General features: G+C 42.7%; 1 protein-coding gene across 3 annotated transcripts in view; it reads left to right on the top strand.

The window, feature by feature from the left end:
* Positions 1-16,148, top strand: part of LOC148015818 (methionine aminopeptidase 1A-like) — an 82,239-nt gene that overhangs the window by 7,708 nt on the left and 58,383 nt on the right. For all 3 annotated transcript variants that reach the window (XM_087663567.1, XM_087663566.1, XM_087663565.1), the window contains exons 3-5: positions 6,363-6,413; positions 6,980-7,165; positions 9,828-9,903. In XM_087663567.1, coding sequence (XP_087519693.1) covers positions 6,363-6,413; positions 6,980-7,165; positions 9,828-9,903 — 313 coding nt within the window. The remainder of the gene's footprint in view (positions 1-6,362; positions 6,414-6,979; positions 7,166-9,827; positions 9,904-16,148) is intronic.

Genomic DNA, 16,148 nt, shown 5'->3' with positions numbered 1-16,148 from the left:
CCTTGTGCTTGTCCAAAGAACCATCACTAAGGTACTTGGTCTTGAAGACCCACTTGACACCAATCACCTTCTTGTAAGAGGGATGAGGCACAAGAGACCAAGTGCCATTCCTCTCAATAGCCTCCAACTCGGCTTCCATGGCCTTCCGCCAATGATCAAACTGTAAAGCCTCCTTCATTGAAGTGGGCTCTCGATCCTGTATAACACAGGTTAGCAAACAATAGTTGGAGCAAACAAGCTTCGAAGAATGTGCCTGGTTCCTCCGTGACCTCCGCGGTCCATCCTGTGGTTCCCACTCCTCAGGGATCCCCTCGATTCCTAAATCTCGGAGGGTGCCACGGGCCCAACGAGGAGGAGGACGAACCTCTCCCCGTCGCTCTCCATCTGCTGAAGACTTAGGAACATCCACCGGCGGAAGCTTCTCGGGGGTGGCCGGTGGGAGAGAAGACTCGGAATCCGAAGAAGAATCTCCATTAAGAGGCTGTGGCTCCAAAGAAACTGTCTCGGGAGCCGAGCTCTCCCCTGGATCTCCAAGGACGGGGTGCTCCTCACCTCTCTCTGTGGCCGGTACTTCCATGAACCGCACATCTCGGCTTGTGTAGACATCCTGCTTAATGGGATCAAACAAATGATAATCTTGGGATTGGGAGCTATAGCCAACAAAAACCTGTCTTTGGGAAGCCGCCTTGAACTTATCACGCCGCGTCTTCGGAATGTGCATATAAGCGTCACACCCAAAGATCCTGAAATAAGAGACATCAGGCTTAGTCCCGAAGTAAGCCTCAAAAGGTGTCATCTTGTCAACGGCTGAAGTGGGAGATCGATTAAGGATGCGAACTGCGGTAGCCATTGCCTCGGCCCACAGAAACTGAGGTGTCTGTCGATGCTCCATCATGGTGCGTGCCATCTTGATCACACTTCGGTTCTTCCGCTCCAAAATGCCATTCTCTTGGGAAGTGTTGGTGTTAGCAAACTCCTGGTGAATGCCTCTATCTGCACAAAAACGAGCGAACTCATTAGACATAGATTCACCTCCCTTGTCTGAACGTAAGGTCTTTAGTCGCCGGCCAGAACGGCTGTCCTAAAAAAGAAGCCAATCCTTGAAATGAGAGAAAGCCTTCGACTTCAAAGTCAAGAAATAGGCCCAAGTCATCCTGCTGTAGTCATCTACGATCAACATGAAGTAACTCGATCCTCATCGGGCCACAAAGATTCATAGATACAAGCTCCATGGGTGAAGTAGACCGCCTAGAAGCTTTGTTGGGAATTGCATCCCGATGCAGTTTTCCACGAATGCAGGAGACACATGGCTGATGGCTCACCACTATGTTCGGCAAGCCTTGGACAAATGACCCTCGGGACGCCTTCCGAAGGTACTTGTAGTTCAGGTGGCCAAACCGAGCATGCCATAGCTCGGACTATGTCTGAGAAGTAAAAAGAAGAGAAGTAAGAGCTGAAGAAGACTTCAATTTGTAGACTCCATTCTCATCATACCCTGTAGAGAAAACCTTCCTCGATCCACGATCAAGGACTCGAATAGTATCACTGTCAAACTCCACCAAGAGACCAAGAGCACAAATCTTATGAACCGAAAGTAAATGATACCCCAATCCTAGCGCATGCAACACCTCAGAGGTGTGCGTACCACCATGTCCATTTGGAATAAGCTGCATCTCACCCTGCTAGCAATAGACATAGAAGAGCTGTCTCCAATGAGAATCTGCCCATGCGAAGGTTGCAAATGGGCAACACCAACGGAAGAAGAAGTTGTGCTGTGAGACACCGCTGTCCACAATCCACTCTCAAGCCTTGGGAGCTGTCATCACAACATCAGAAGTTGTCGGTGTAGAGTCCTCAATGACTGCTAAGTGTAGAAAAGCAGCTGATGAGGGTGCAGCCACCGCTCCAGAGTCCTTCGTGTCCTTCTTCTTGGTATCCTTCTTGTCTTTGTTGGGGCAATCCTTCTTCCAGTGACCAGTCTTACCACAAATATGGCAAGTTGAGTCCTTTTCCTTGTCCTTCGTGGATTTGTTGTCCTCCTTCTTCTTTTGGTCCTTCCCCTTCTTTTGAGAGGCTTGACCAACCAATGCCTCCGATTTGGAAGCATTCTGTCCCTTCAATTGTTTCTCCTGGTCCAAGACCATAGGAACCAACTCTTCCCACCGAAGAGTCGACTCCCGCCCTGAAGCAATAAGAGCGGGATAAAAAGTACCGAATCGTGGCGGCAACTGGGATAGTAGAGTGATCGCCATGTCTTCGGAGGAAATAGGCTTTCCCACATTTTGAACCTGCATCTGAAGTTGTCGAAGCTTGTTGATATGTTTCCGAAGCGAAGAAGACTTATTCACGGACAAAGTCCGCATCTGCACCTCCAAAGAAACCCTCTTCATCAGGGTCATCCGGTTGTATATTTGGTTGAGCTCCAGCCATATCTCACGAGCCACCGTCAAGTGCTCGATGTGAGCTATCACGGCTGTGGTGCAAGACAGAGACATAAAAGATTGAATCCTGGCATTCAGTTTGTTCCAATGAGACTGAGCCTTGGTCAACTCCGCACGAGCATTGAAAGAGAGTTTGGACTCATCCCTCACCGAGGGCATGTTAATCTCCTCCATCACCAGTTCTGCCAAATCATAAGACTCTAAAATGGCCAACATCATTACCTGCCAAATGCGGTAATTGTCACCATCAAGCTTTTGATCCGTTGGAAGAGCTGGTAGGACAGGCATCTTCCTGTCCATGATCGCCTGGAACTCCAAATCAGTCTCTGAAGACATGTTAACCTACAATACCTGCACAAACGCAAAAGCAGCCCCCTTTGACTATGAGAATGCAGCCTTCTAGGATTGATTCCTCTGCTGCCCAAACTTTCTTCACCCGCCGGAGGTGATGAAAAGGTAAAATCTGCAATGGAAGGCCTTAAACGCAGCCTTTCTCCCCTTAGAACAGCAATAACCTGCAGCAAATTCACCGATTAGACTCCTTTCTCTCACGCCCATGCTCGCTTCAGCCTTGATCCAATGCGCAGCCCTCCCGCTCGCCCTCAAAACCTGGAAACGCAGCCTTGTGTTGCGATGAAATCTCCTCTTCAGATAGGTTCAGCCCTCAGTCAGTCCATCTTCACCGCTCTGATACCATGTCATAGTGCAGCGATGCAGAAGCGTAGGACAAAGACTGAGAGTGAACACAGAGAGGAGAGAGAGAGAGAAAATGACACAATGTAAACGCAGAAAATCTGCGGTGTAATATGCTGTATAAGAGTGCAGAAATACACAAGGGGACAGATGAAATATCTGCGTATGTCTCCGACTTGATGATCTCGATCTCGGTCAGCCCGAGCACAATCTGTCTCAGTCAACAGATCTCAAGATCAGAATCTGAATAATGAATCTTGGAGTGAGCCATGAAACCGGCTATAAATAGCCGAAAAATAGGAAATAATTGAAGCAAGACGGCTGCATTAAATGCAGCCAAGTGCATAAAATCTGGCCGATTGTACCAATAAATCTGGCCGACTGTACCAGTGCCCTGCCGTACTGCTGACGTGGAGCCTGCTATCCACCAACTTGTTGACGTGGAACCTATTGTCTACTAACTGTTCAGGAAATGACTGTCTAACAATAGGATGGTCATGTGTGCTACATCAGAGGCATTGTTGATAGACATTGAGAGCTACTATGATCTTCTCTATCTTTAGGGGCTGGTACGATTAACATCGACATTAGGTTCTCTCCGAGACACCTTGGTGATAGCTTGATCATCCACTGCATGGCTATCCAGGGTTCTACTTGGTGGTTCTTTGTTGTATGGACTATGATGAGTCATTTATCATTGTATCATTGTATTGTATTAGATAACCCATGATTTGAGAGAGGGTGTTAGTAGAGTATGTTAGCTTATGTGCGAGTTTGGCAAATCTATAAAAAACATAGGTAAAACAGGTTGCCTGGTTGGAGCAGCAATCAGCTGATTAGCAAGGGTGAAAACAATCTTGAAATCAGTAAGAAAACAGAGCAGGAGTACAAATCTTGAAATTCGATACCCTGTCAGAAGTGGAGCAATCAATGGAAGTATAAACATATGCCATAATAAATTGCTGAGACACAAGACAAAAGAGAAAAGAAAAGAAAGAACATTGAAGAACACAATACAAATGAGAATTGAGATGTATGCTTAGGAAATGGAATCCAACAAGATGTGTCTTTGATAGGGTAGACTGCATAGTTCGAAGCTGTCCTATAGGAGGTGACTGCCGGTAGGACTTCTTTGGAAATACACGGAAGCAAGACTGAGTAAGCATGGGCATCATCCAAATCCCATGTAAGCACTGCTTCGTCATGGTTGTCTTTATCAAAATCAACTGGAACAGGAGAAGGCCGTTGAGAATTTGCAATAGCTTTGCAAACCACGTACCATAACTGCTTTTGGATGAACCAAGCTTTCATCACGGCACGCCACGTGTGATAATCAGGCATTAGTGGATGTGCATGGAGGAGCCATCTGTAGAGGATTTAGAAGAGAAGTAGAGAAAAGAAGGTATTTGGAGAAGTAACACAGCCACAACACGAGCACAGACTGCAAAAAACAAGAGTTTACCCAAAATCTAACCAAAAGAGGACAAAAACTGTTGCATAAAATCAAAAAATCAGTCAGAAACTACCAAAAAAAGCAAAAATGGCCCGAAGGTATAGTCGTAGAACACCAAAATGCAGGCTGAGTACTGCCACAAATAGGCTGAAAAACTGTTGCAGCAGTCTGAAAACTGAAAACGCAGGCAGCAGAGGGGCAGTAGACAGCACGTGATGGCAAATCTGCAGAAAACACAGGTAAAACAGGTTGCCTGTATGGAGCAGCAGTCACCTGATCAGCAAGGGTGAAAACAGTCCTGAAATCAGCAAGAAAACACAACAGGAGCACAAATCTTGAAATCTGATACCATGTCAAAAGTGGAGCAACAATGGAAGCATAAACGTACGCTGTTATAAACTGCTGAAACACAAGACAAAAGAGAAAGGGAAAGAAAGAAAACAATACAGATGACAACTCAGATGTATGCTCGGGAAATGGAATCCATATATCAGACACGAGACTGTTGCATACAACAGTGAGTCACTAGCTGCGTGGGCACCGGCACCGGCTCCTCTCTCCATGGGACCTCCAGGTGGTGAATTGATTGACTGAGGATGAGGAGCCCAAAATATATAGGCATGAATAATGGCATAAAATATGTCAGGTCGGCCAGCATTTAATGCCATAAAGCATAAAATGCTACACAATAAAAATGCCTAAAATATCTACATAATGTGGCCACCCATAATACATGCTCAGACTCACACATGAGCTGACATCCTTTGCTAACATAGGCATCTAAGTACCAAAAGACTGGAGAAGAGGATATTTCATGGCAAGGACTTGGAGGGTTTTAACTGACTAAGAAGAAGGTTTGGAGGAAGACTTTGAGTGGGTCTTAGAACAAGGAAACAACCGTTCTTAAGCTTCTTCTGGATCTGCTTCTCCAGGGCCTCCATTTCCTGCTCAGCATGAATTCTGAAATTGGTGAGCTCCTGTTCTGATACTTTAACTCACTCCTGCAAAGTCAAGTTCACAAGAAGCTCAACAGCAGGGAGCATCCAATTAACGTGTACTGGAAGATTGAGACGGGAGTTCGATCATCTTTTGTAATTGAATTTCCATTAACGATTTTCTGCAAGTAAAAATCTGAAAACATTGAACTTGTAACTATTGCATGTACTAGATTGTATGGGGTACTTACGCACTTAGGTTGTGCTAGTTTCTTGAGAAATGATAGATCTGGAGGTTAGGTCTAAGTTGTTTTTAGTCATGAAAATGCCTTATCTAGATTTGACATTGCCAGAGATGTCATCAAAATGGTTTTAACTGAATTGTTGTGTGAGATAAGATTTCAAGTGATGATGACACAGAACTGATTAGCAGTGGAAGTTTTGCAGTTTAGTGAAGCACCTTGACACAAGTAATTTCTGACAGACCAAATCATGAACGAGTGTAATATGGTGGCCTCCTTGAGTGGGACAAGTTTTTATCAAATAATATGATTCAGGTCTCAAGTAATAATAACTTCTAATTTGGCATGTGGCCAGCATTCCATTCTGCACCCTTGAATCATGAAGCTCATCATTTGAAGCATTGTAAGAGGAAAAATTTTGTGATACAGAATTGTATATATTATACAACATTTGAGCTGTCATATGAATCATGAAGCTTATTGTCTGAAGCATTGTTAGTGTTAAAGTGTCGTGATACAGAATTGCATATACTGTACAACATTTGAGCTGTGCATTTTGAGGCTGTATTTCAAGATTTCATGTTGCTTTGTGCTGCAGGTGTCCGAAATGTATTGAATTGAAATTGCCACGTGTAAATGCTGCTTTTTGGTATGTGTTCATCTTTTGACCCAACTAATTTGTCAAATGTGCATGTAAAGATTGTTCATAAGTGGTTTATAGAATTGCCTCAAGGGAGGGTCCGTTGGACTAGCATGAGAGTCCCACAAAAGCAATGACCTTGTTGAAGAATATAGGTTTGTGTGTAAATACTCTTGAAAAGAATCACAGCATGGAATAATAGAGAGATTTCATGTTTAAGAACAATTATCACTGTCACTGGAGGTATGCTGTCCCTTAACTTCTGTGTTTTTGTATTAAGGTGATTATTTGTATCCCAATGCACTGCAAATAACTGCTCAATGCTTCCTCCAAGATAACCATCATATCACCTGACATAATTAAGAATTTTAAAACTTATCTGCAAAATTGTACTCCTGTTGGTGTATAGCTCTAAATGTTTCTAAGACTGTAAGAAAGCGACATAAATTAGTTACTATATCACAAAAACCCAAAACTGCACACAAGCACCACACCAAACCCTCCCCCCCCCCTGCCCCCCCCCTGCCCCCCCCCTTTTCCGCCTGTCTCCACTAAGTTGTCTGTTATTAATGTAGCTCTCAAGCTTGTTTCAAGGCCGCATGGAGCACACATAAACTAGTTCATACTTCTGTGATACAATCACCGCCAAAGGCAGATACTCCAGAAGAGCAAGTAGTGGAGGCACTGTCACGGGGATGGCTCTACGTTATCAACAATGGGAAAAGTCGAACTGCCCAAGTTCCTTATTTTAAGTGGACTGGGTACGCTATCTTCTACTTCCTGACAGTTGGCTAGTATATGGTTCTCATGTTTGCTTGAACACTGGCATTTAACGCTCTCATGTTTGCTTGAATAGTGTTTCCCTCTTTGTTTGTAGGTAGATGAATATGTCTTAACATTATTAGATGCATTATCAGTTATGATATTGTATGCTCATTGCATCTTTTGCGTCATACTCTAAGCATCTGATATAGATAGTTCTTAAAAAGCTTTTTCTCAAGTCTTGCATCCCTATATGCATGTGAATAAAGAGTTTTTTGGCAATGTCATGTACATTGTGCAGCATGCAAGCATGAAGCTAGGGTCATAAAGATACCAAAAGCTCAATAACAGATTGTATAAGTGATTCTTCTACCAAGATTTATTGTTTGCTCTTAAAATGGTTTGTATGTTTTTTGTCATCACCACTGATATGCTCTTTATAGAACAGAGCTCTGGTTTTGAAAGCAACATGGCACTGATCACAGTCTGGAGACCAGGTTGTGTTGCAAGTGGTTGGATTAGATTGGCATGTTTGGCACTCTGCTAGGTGAGACTACACTTAGGTGTTGGTACAACATATGGTTGCACTGGTGTAGCAGCTTGAGCTAGTGTGCTTGAGATGCTTGGACTTGTTTATGGGTCCTAGAGAAGATGGAGCCTTGTGAGAGGTTGTAGCAGCGTGAGGTAGTGTGCTTGAGATGCTTGGGCTTGTTTATGGCCCTAGATAAGATGGAAACTTGCGAGAGTTTTGAAATACGCTCATGATGCTCTAGACGTACTCTATGGGTTGACTAGATATTATAAAGGAGGATTGAGATATATGTGTGACACCCTAGAAGTACTCGAAATGGGCTGGCTACATATTACAAAGGAGAACGCTACTTGCAGAGACACTGTGTTCTATATTGGATTTGTGCCTCTGTTGTCTTCCTTGATCAACATCTTCAAAGAGTTGCATTGGAGATTGGTTATTTTTTGTCAGGGTGTTTCTTTTGCTCTTCTATTTTTCGTTTAGTGGTTGTACCAACCATTAAAGCCTCATTTGGAACTCCTTGAATGATCAATACAGTTGCTTTCTGTTTCCTCTTTGTCTGATAGGCCAGGACACAATCCTCTGGGCCATTCTTGTTTGGCTGAAGCCACTGTTTATTTGGTTATCATACAATGTATGCCCCTAGGAACTTACTGTACTCTACAGATAAAAATAGGGGAGATATATAATGTACTGCTGAAGTAAAAATTGTAGGGATCTGCCCTGATTTTGTGTGAAGTCTTTAATGAAAATTTCTATGGCATTTTGAGGCCAGAAAAAGGTGACCCTTGACGTGTCAGTTGGCCCATATAGCTCTATCCATAGGCACATGTTTGGCAAGGAATCATATTCTTGGATGGTCCCAAAAGTATGGTTATCACTTAGAGATTTGGAATTGGTTTGCTCCTCAGCTTGGAAGATATTGTCATGTAGATGATATTCATTTGGCGAGCAATGGCATGGCCCGTGACTGGGATGAGCATCTAATCATTTGCACATGGGTTAGCAATCTTGCCCTGCGGCATGTGCCTTAGCTACCTGTGCTCTACCCCACTGCTCACTTGCTCACCTGTCTGCATGTGATACCTTAGAATCATTCCCACCACCTGTACGCCTGTATGGCTGGCCTCTTTGATTGCCCATGTGGCTATCCATCTGTCTGCCACGGGTGTCTGGATGTCTTGATTACTCTGTACATTGCTTGTGCCATGCATGTTCCTGCCTGTGTTCAGCTGCCAGGTGTCCAAGTAGGTCATTCCTGAATAGATTAGCAGGTTAGCAACAGAGAGGAAAGTCAGGGGTGGGAGATTATTGTCAAAGTAGCTTGGCATGTATAGAAAGCAAGATAAGAGAGGGATGAAGCAACATAGGAGTCCTACAGAGGTAATCTCTGCCATATGGCTTCTCATGCATTTATTAAGAGGCTATTCAAAATTCCTTGAGGGTGATTCAAAATCCCTTGAGGGTGATTCAAAGAGGTGGAGGGGAGTTATCACCCAACATTGGTCTTCAATACCTTGTGAGATGTTCGACAAATATATAATTCTAATAATATAATGAAAAACAAATTGTTTCTTACATTCCTGACCAGGTCACGGCTGAAACTGTATCTGAACATGAGAGAAGTGTAGCAGAAGATGCTTGAATAATGTAAATAGGTTGAGGTCCAAAAAGGTAGGGCTAGGTAATGCTAATGGGTAGGAGTAAGGTGTGGCCTGGATCAGTGGAATAGGAGAGAAACAAAAACAGCAAAAGGCAGAGGGCAAATGTGATGAACACAACTGTTTTTGGTTTATAATCAGGAGAAAGTTAAGGGTGTGCCATTGGCTCATAGCGCTATGCAGTATTTAGGCTTAAGCTTTCTAAAGCTCTTCTTGGGATATGTTGTCGATAAATGCAGTAGCATTGAAACTTGATGTTCCATCAAATGAAGTTTATTTTATGGGAATTTGCAAGATTTTCTCTGATTGCATTTTTCTTTCTCAAGAATCTATGCATGCTTGGTGTTTTCTCCTGTAGGATATATATCTTTCTCTCAACTTGGAGTATAACATCTTATATTTTAAACAATAGTTGTCTTTTGTGCAAGATCACATAATCATGTGCTTGGTTGAGATTTCAATGTGCAGTCCTTTAAGGCCGTTTCCAGTTTCTCCACGGCGGCTTGTACCAGAACATATTGCTCGTCCTGAGTGGGCTGATACTGTGAGTGATTTAGTATGGAGTGCTATTATTTAGTTTTTAACTATGCGCTTCATTGTATGTAAGTTCTCGTGTTGGATTTTATGTTTTATGAAGTAATATACCAGGGACTTTCTAGTTGTTCTTTAAGTATGCTTGAAGAACCGTAAAACTAGACTCCATATTTTGCATGGAGATTCTTCATTTCCATATCCATGTTTTGCTACATTTCTGGTGGGAAATAGCTTTTTATTAAGGGTGTGCTTGAGGTGGTTATTTATAACTTGGTATAATTGGCAAAAATACTGTGCTCTAGGGAAAAACTTGGAGTAGTATATTTTGGTGCCGAACAGCTATTCAAATAGTAGATATGTCGGATGAAATTCCTTCATGGTTGAGAATTATCGAACTCTTGTTATAAGAATGGGCAATTTTATTGTTCATTTGTCACCTAGTTCCATTGCTTCAGGACTGCCTTTTCAGTAACTGGGACTACATTGCCTGGACAGCACAGGCAATTCACCAAATCGAGGAGTTTTGAGCCAGTTGCCTGGTGAGTCGTTGACTAGAAACGGTTGTGTCTCCTGCAGATGACCTTTTAAGTTCCATCTTATTTGTGGTATATGTGGAAAACTGGCAGGTAGCACATTCGTCAAGCTATAGCAATAATGCTTCTTGGTTGATCAGCTCCAAAGCTTGAGTTCTTCTTCAGCTCATAGTGAGCAGTCTTCCATGCTTGTGCTTCAGCAATCTCTCTCTCACTGCAGTGGCATCCACCCTCATCCCCTCATTATGGTGCCCCATGGTGTTCTTAAGTAGATGATTGCAGCCCTTTGGAGTCATCACCTAGTTTGCATGCCTTAATAACCATCCACTTCACAACATGCAATTCAGTTTGACTCCTTTATGCATTCTTTAACTCTTTTATACATTAGTAGCCCTATATTGCCATGCAAAGCTCTAGTTGCATGCACCCAAGCATGTCCACATGTCCATGCACTTGAGCTGACCATGAGTCATACACTTAAGGATAACATTTTAGTGGGGATTCCCACCCCCTCAATCTTCCACACATCAAAAAAGAGAGTTCTCATAGACAAAATTTTAGTCACATTGACTTCGATGTTCACGTGCAACTCTTTCGGTATAGCACCATGATATTTATAGTTGGAAGGGTGGGGATTGCTTGGGTTTCAGGGTGAAGAAGGGGAGAGGGGTGCCATGCCATGGGGCATGTGTGTCTTTGCGGGGGCTGCAAAGAAATACTTGTCTACAGATAACAAACACAATTGTTTGACAAAGCATAGATTGATAAAAGAACTTAGTAGGGTCATGGTAACTCGGAGACAATGAACATAGAAGATGAATGAAGAACAATGAATAAATACAATGGTCATACAGTAAAAACCCTATGCAGGGTAATACAAAACCTCAAACTCCCATGTGTTTAGGACCTTTGGTAGAGAGTGTGAGCTGAAGAGCGTGTCCCGGAATGTAGCAGACAATATCTGTATGTGATCAGCAGCAGCAAATGTAGATCAGGGTGATGAACCTGTCTGGATCAAGCTGATCATAGGCAACAGCAGCAGGGTGGCCTGTACAGAGTGAAGACAGGGCAGTGCAGCAATGAAAATGCAAGTCTGGCAGCAAAATGCAGATCAGCCTGCAGTGGCAGCAGCATCTGAGGAGAGAGAGATGCTGGAAAGCAGCAGAAAGCTGCAAGTTCTTGGTGGATTTCATGACAATCAGAGTTTGTCTGATCAGGGTGGCAGTAAACAGCACCAAATGCAGGTCTAAAACAGCTCCCGAACATAGTAGGTTTGTTGGTGGTAGCTGCCAGGGGGTGGCTTAGGCTGGAGATGGGCTGGCTGCTGTGAAGAAATACCCTAACACAGAAACATAAACTAAAGTGTATGACAAAGCATAAACTCAGAAGAACATAGTTAGGGTTAGGGTAACAAAGAGACAATGAACACAGTGAATCTGAATGAATGAATGAATACTAAATATACAGTGTTCATGCAGCAAACAAACCGTGCAAGAATGAAAATTGTACCTTGAACTCTCGTGTCTCAAGGACTGAAACAGAGGTGTTGAGTGGAGTGTGTTGTACTCCTAACGGATCTTGAAATTTAACAAAGGCAGTCTCCGAGAGTCGAACACAAACAAACGCAGCCACAGAGGCTGGATTTGATGCAAATAGGTAGTGGAAGAGAGAGGAAATCAGCAAATGCAAGTACTTGGAGGGTGTGACCAGCTTGGGCAGCAGCAGTAAGGTGTAAATGCATACTCTAGGTGTCAAATAGATGATAGGCACCAGCAATATGTGCAAACACAGGTAGGACCTGATCAGGAAGAGCCTCCAGGGTGTTAAACACAGCTGGGAGTGATGTTGTTGGGTAGGGAAAGTAGTTGCCAAGTTGGAGAAGATGTCGCCAATCAGCAAACGCAGCTTGGGAGATGGTCTGGATCAGTAGGCAACTCCACAATAGGATGGAGGCAGCAAAATAGACACCAATGGATGGGCACAAGGGTGGGGCAGCTTCGTTTAAGATGTCCTCTGCGAATGGGGTATAGACAGCAAAGCTTTAGCACTTGCAATTTTCAAAAATGAGATTGAGGTTGAATGGAGGGCAATTGGCCTATTATAGAAAGTTTCAGGACCTTGTACTGCACACCATTTTGGGGATTTAATTAAGTAGGCATTTTTGGGGAAGTTTAAGAGGCTAATTTAGCATGTAAAGCTTATTTTAGCTCAAGAGTCCTCTTAGGACCAAAAATTGAGGAAGAAAGGAAGCCCAATTTGAATTTGGAATATATATTGTTTTTTTTTGTTTTGTTAAAGAAAACATACTTTTACCCCAAGGCGTCCCACCCCAAAGCAGCCAGGGCATTGGACAAGGGTGCATAGTGGTTGGCTAGTGGCCTACCAAGACTATAGAGGTGATGGTTATCTTACCAAGGGAGTTTAAGTAGTCACCTCAGAGAAGCCAGGACATCAGACAAAGGGTGCATGTTGGTTGCCTAGTGGTATACCAAGTTCTACAAAGGTGGATGGAACCACAATGATTTTTTTTTTTGGTGGGTTGGTTTCATAATCATTGTTTCAAAAAGGGGAGGTGGCAGTCGAATAAGTAATGGATAGGAGAAAAGTAGCAAATTTCCAAGGCTTTCATAAAATAAATAGGCTATCCCTACCACTATTGGGTGTTGATAATAAAGTAATAGGCTAGGGAAATGTGCAACAAATATGGGGGATATGTGAAAAGGATGTGTGAAAAACAAGCTAGCAAGGCCGAGTAAACAAGGGAGATTGCCATGTGCAATGCCGTGAATGTGGTGGATCTAGGGCCAACCACTTAGAAAGACCGAAAAGGGATATATGCACATAGATATATATTTATATAACAAAATGTCAATGCAATGGAGTTATATAAGAGGCAATGCAAGGGCGATCATGCACTGACGTGTTGCTATGCGGACATAGTGTGAAAAACCCTTAAGTGCATCATCATCCAGTTTTCTTATTAATCTAGAGAGTTAATGTCATATTAGTCATTAGCGTTAGTGTCCATAGTATGAATGGTTCAAACTTACAGGATTCTTGGATAATTTTAGCCTATTTTTGATATTTTGGACATTTTTTCTTGTAAATATCCTAAAAAGGTGTAGAAAACTTTCAAAATAAGGTGTCATACAAAAAGCAAGTCGCTTTTCAGTCAGTTTTGGAGATCTTATACAAAAAGAAGGACTCGCGAATTCATGCTGCGTGTGATCACAATTTTTAGGCAGTAAATAGCACTCCGGATGGGAGGAGGAGGAAGGAGTGATCCAGGAGAATTCTGATCAGGTGTCATGGGGTTTTACTTTCCTTTTGGAGCCAACGGAACCGTTAGATTTGCCGTCTAAACAACAGAGTATAAAGGTAGTATTTGCTGTGAGTTTTTGGGTATAACAGGGTGAAGGGAAAACTCATCATAAATAGGTTTTCTTAATCAAGGATTGGTTTTGGGATACTTTGAGCCTCTGATCTCTTGCATATGTGTTGTTTAATCTCTCGTTGGTCTCTACTCTATGTAATCTCTATCATCATCTCTTCTCTCATACAAGAATTTGCCTAATCTCTTACTATCATTAATCCTTCATTAAGAATCTCTTTAACATCACATACATCTATTGATCCATTACTACTCTTATTCACTTCCGCAGCCAGAGACTTGATGTCTTTTCGATATACGCACAAATTATCTTGACAGCGCTTGCAAAATGCTATGCAATGGTACCACTTGGACAGTGCTGGGAATTGCTCACTTGCCGAAGTGCCATTTTACAATTAGGTCATCCTGATAGTGTGGATGAAGATACAATGTTCAAAATGTTCAATAAATATATCAATTGAATCAAAATCTGAAGCATCATCACTGTCACTATCAAGAGAAGAAGCCACCCCCTCTCAAATTGGAAGGAAAAGCTAGAGGGAAACACCCTCTCCGTCAAATTGAAGAAGTAGACGAGGATATACCCAAGCCGATCTTAGGTAACAAATATTGCAACATCGGCCGATTGATCACCTTGGTCAATATGTTTACAAAATTGTCGAAAGAAGGCACAAACGGTGGATGGTGCCTAGCTCAACCTGCTCTTTGGTGAAGTGGTAGTGGATCCCCACATACTGCGTTCGTGGTGTGATGATTAGATCTCCTGCAAGGGCAATGTCACTTTGGTTATTGTAGTAGACGACAGTGGAAAAGTTGCATGGAAAGTATAGTGCTACTAGTAAGCTCCTCAAGTAGATGGCCTCCATACTACCATTGAAGAGAGTCCTACACTCGGTCTTTGTCGTGGAAGCCGCCATCATCTTTTGCTCACAGTTGGCCCAAGAGATGGATGCCATGCCCAAGGTAAAAAGGTAGCTGCCGTGGGAACGCTAGGTGGTAGGATATCTTGCCCAGGCAGAGTTAGTGTACCCCTTCAAACATAAACCGGATTCATAAGTTAGGCCATAAGGATAGGGATACCGCAAATATCTCAAAACATGCAAAAAGACAATCCAATGTGATATCCTAGGTGCATTGAAATACTGACTAAGCAAACTATCTGAGTAAGCTAAATCTAGCCTAGTGTGAATCAATCAAAGAAGCTTTCCTATAATAGACCTATAGGTGTTCTTGTCAAGTAGTTGACCTAGGGTATCCTTAGAAAGATGAACAGTGGGATCAAGAGACATGGCCACAAGTTGTGTTTGATCCGTGCAATGCTGGTCCACTAAGTGAAGAGTGTATTCATGGTGGGAAACAAAAATACTGCCCTCAAATCGAACTATCTCCATCCCCAAAAAATAAGACAACAAACCAAGGTATGACATCTCAAAAGTAGAGCAAAGCTAGGTCTTTGTTGTTGCTATACCATTAGATAAGTAAATCATCTATATACAACAAGATGTAGCTAACCCTCTGTGAAGTAGTACAGACATATAAGTTCGGATCATAAGGTGTAGAATGATATCCGTGAGTCCTAAGAAACTCATCTATGCTTTGGAACCAAGATTGCAGTGCTTGCTTCAGCCCGTAGAGAGCTTTCCACAAGCAAAAGACCTTATCTTTTTGGTTAGCAGAAAAAAATTTGGGAGACTGCTCCTCATAGATTTCTTGCTTCAAATAACTGTTCAGGAAGGCATTTTTGACGTCCATTTGATAGATCGGCCAACCGTGGTGAGCGGTGAGTGCAACTAATAGACGAAATGAAGTCAATTGCATTGTAGGAGGAAAGGTCTCTTCATAGTCAATACCTTGCTACTATTGAAACCCTTGCACCACAAGGTGAGCCTTGTATTTGTCCAAAGTCCCATTAGCTTTTAGCTTAGTTCTAAAAATCCATTTTGTCTTGATGACTTTCTTGTAGCTTAGATGATCCACTAAGGTCAAAATCTCATTTTGATCAATACTCTCCAACTTCTTCTTTTTCATTTTTCGATATCATTGGGGTGCTGAAGAGTCACCTGCCAATTATTTGGCTTAGAATGCACTATATAATGAGATGTAAACAATGACGCAAATGAAGCTTGAAGTACAAGCTAGGTAGATATTCTAGGGCCCTCCGGAGTAGAATCTGGTAGAAGGATCCATGAATCCCACATGGTTTGTTGGTATGAGCGACGTAAAGAGTCGTACAGAGGGGGTATGGGGGGTAAAGAATCTACGGGTGGGTCAGTTGTGGGTAGTAGACTCAGCTCAGAAGGCACTATTTCAGTAGGAACAATGTGAGGAAGG

The sequence above is a fragment of the Lygodium microphyllum genome, chromosome 23, assembly GCF_053477565.2.
Source record: "Lygodium microphyllum isolate KBCC chromosome 23, Lygodium_microphyllum_v1.1.10, whole genome shotgun sequence".
Taxonomy (NCBI): Eukaryota; Viridiplantae; Streptophyta; class Polypodiopsida; order Schizaeales; family Lygodiaceae; genus Lygodium; species Lygodium microphyllum.
The sequence above is the reverse complement of the archived record's forward strand: the minus strand, read 5'-3'. Positions and strand labels throughout refer to the sequence as shown.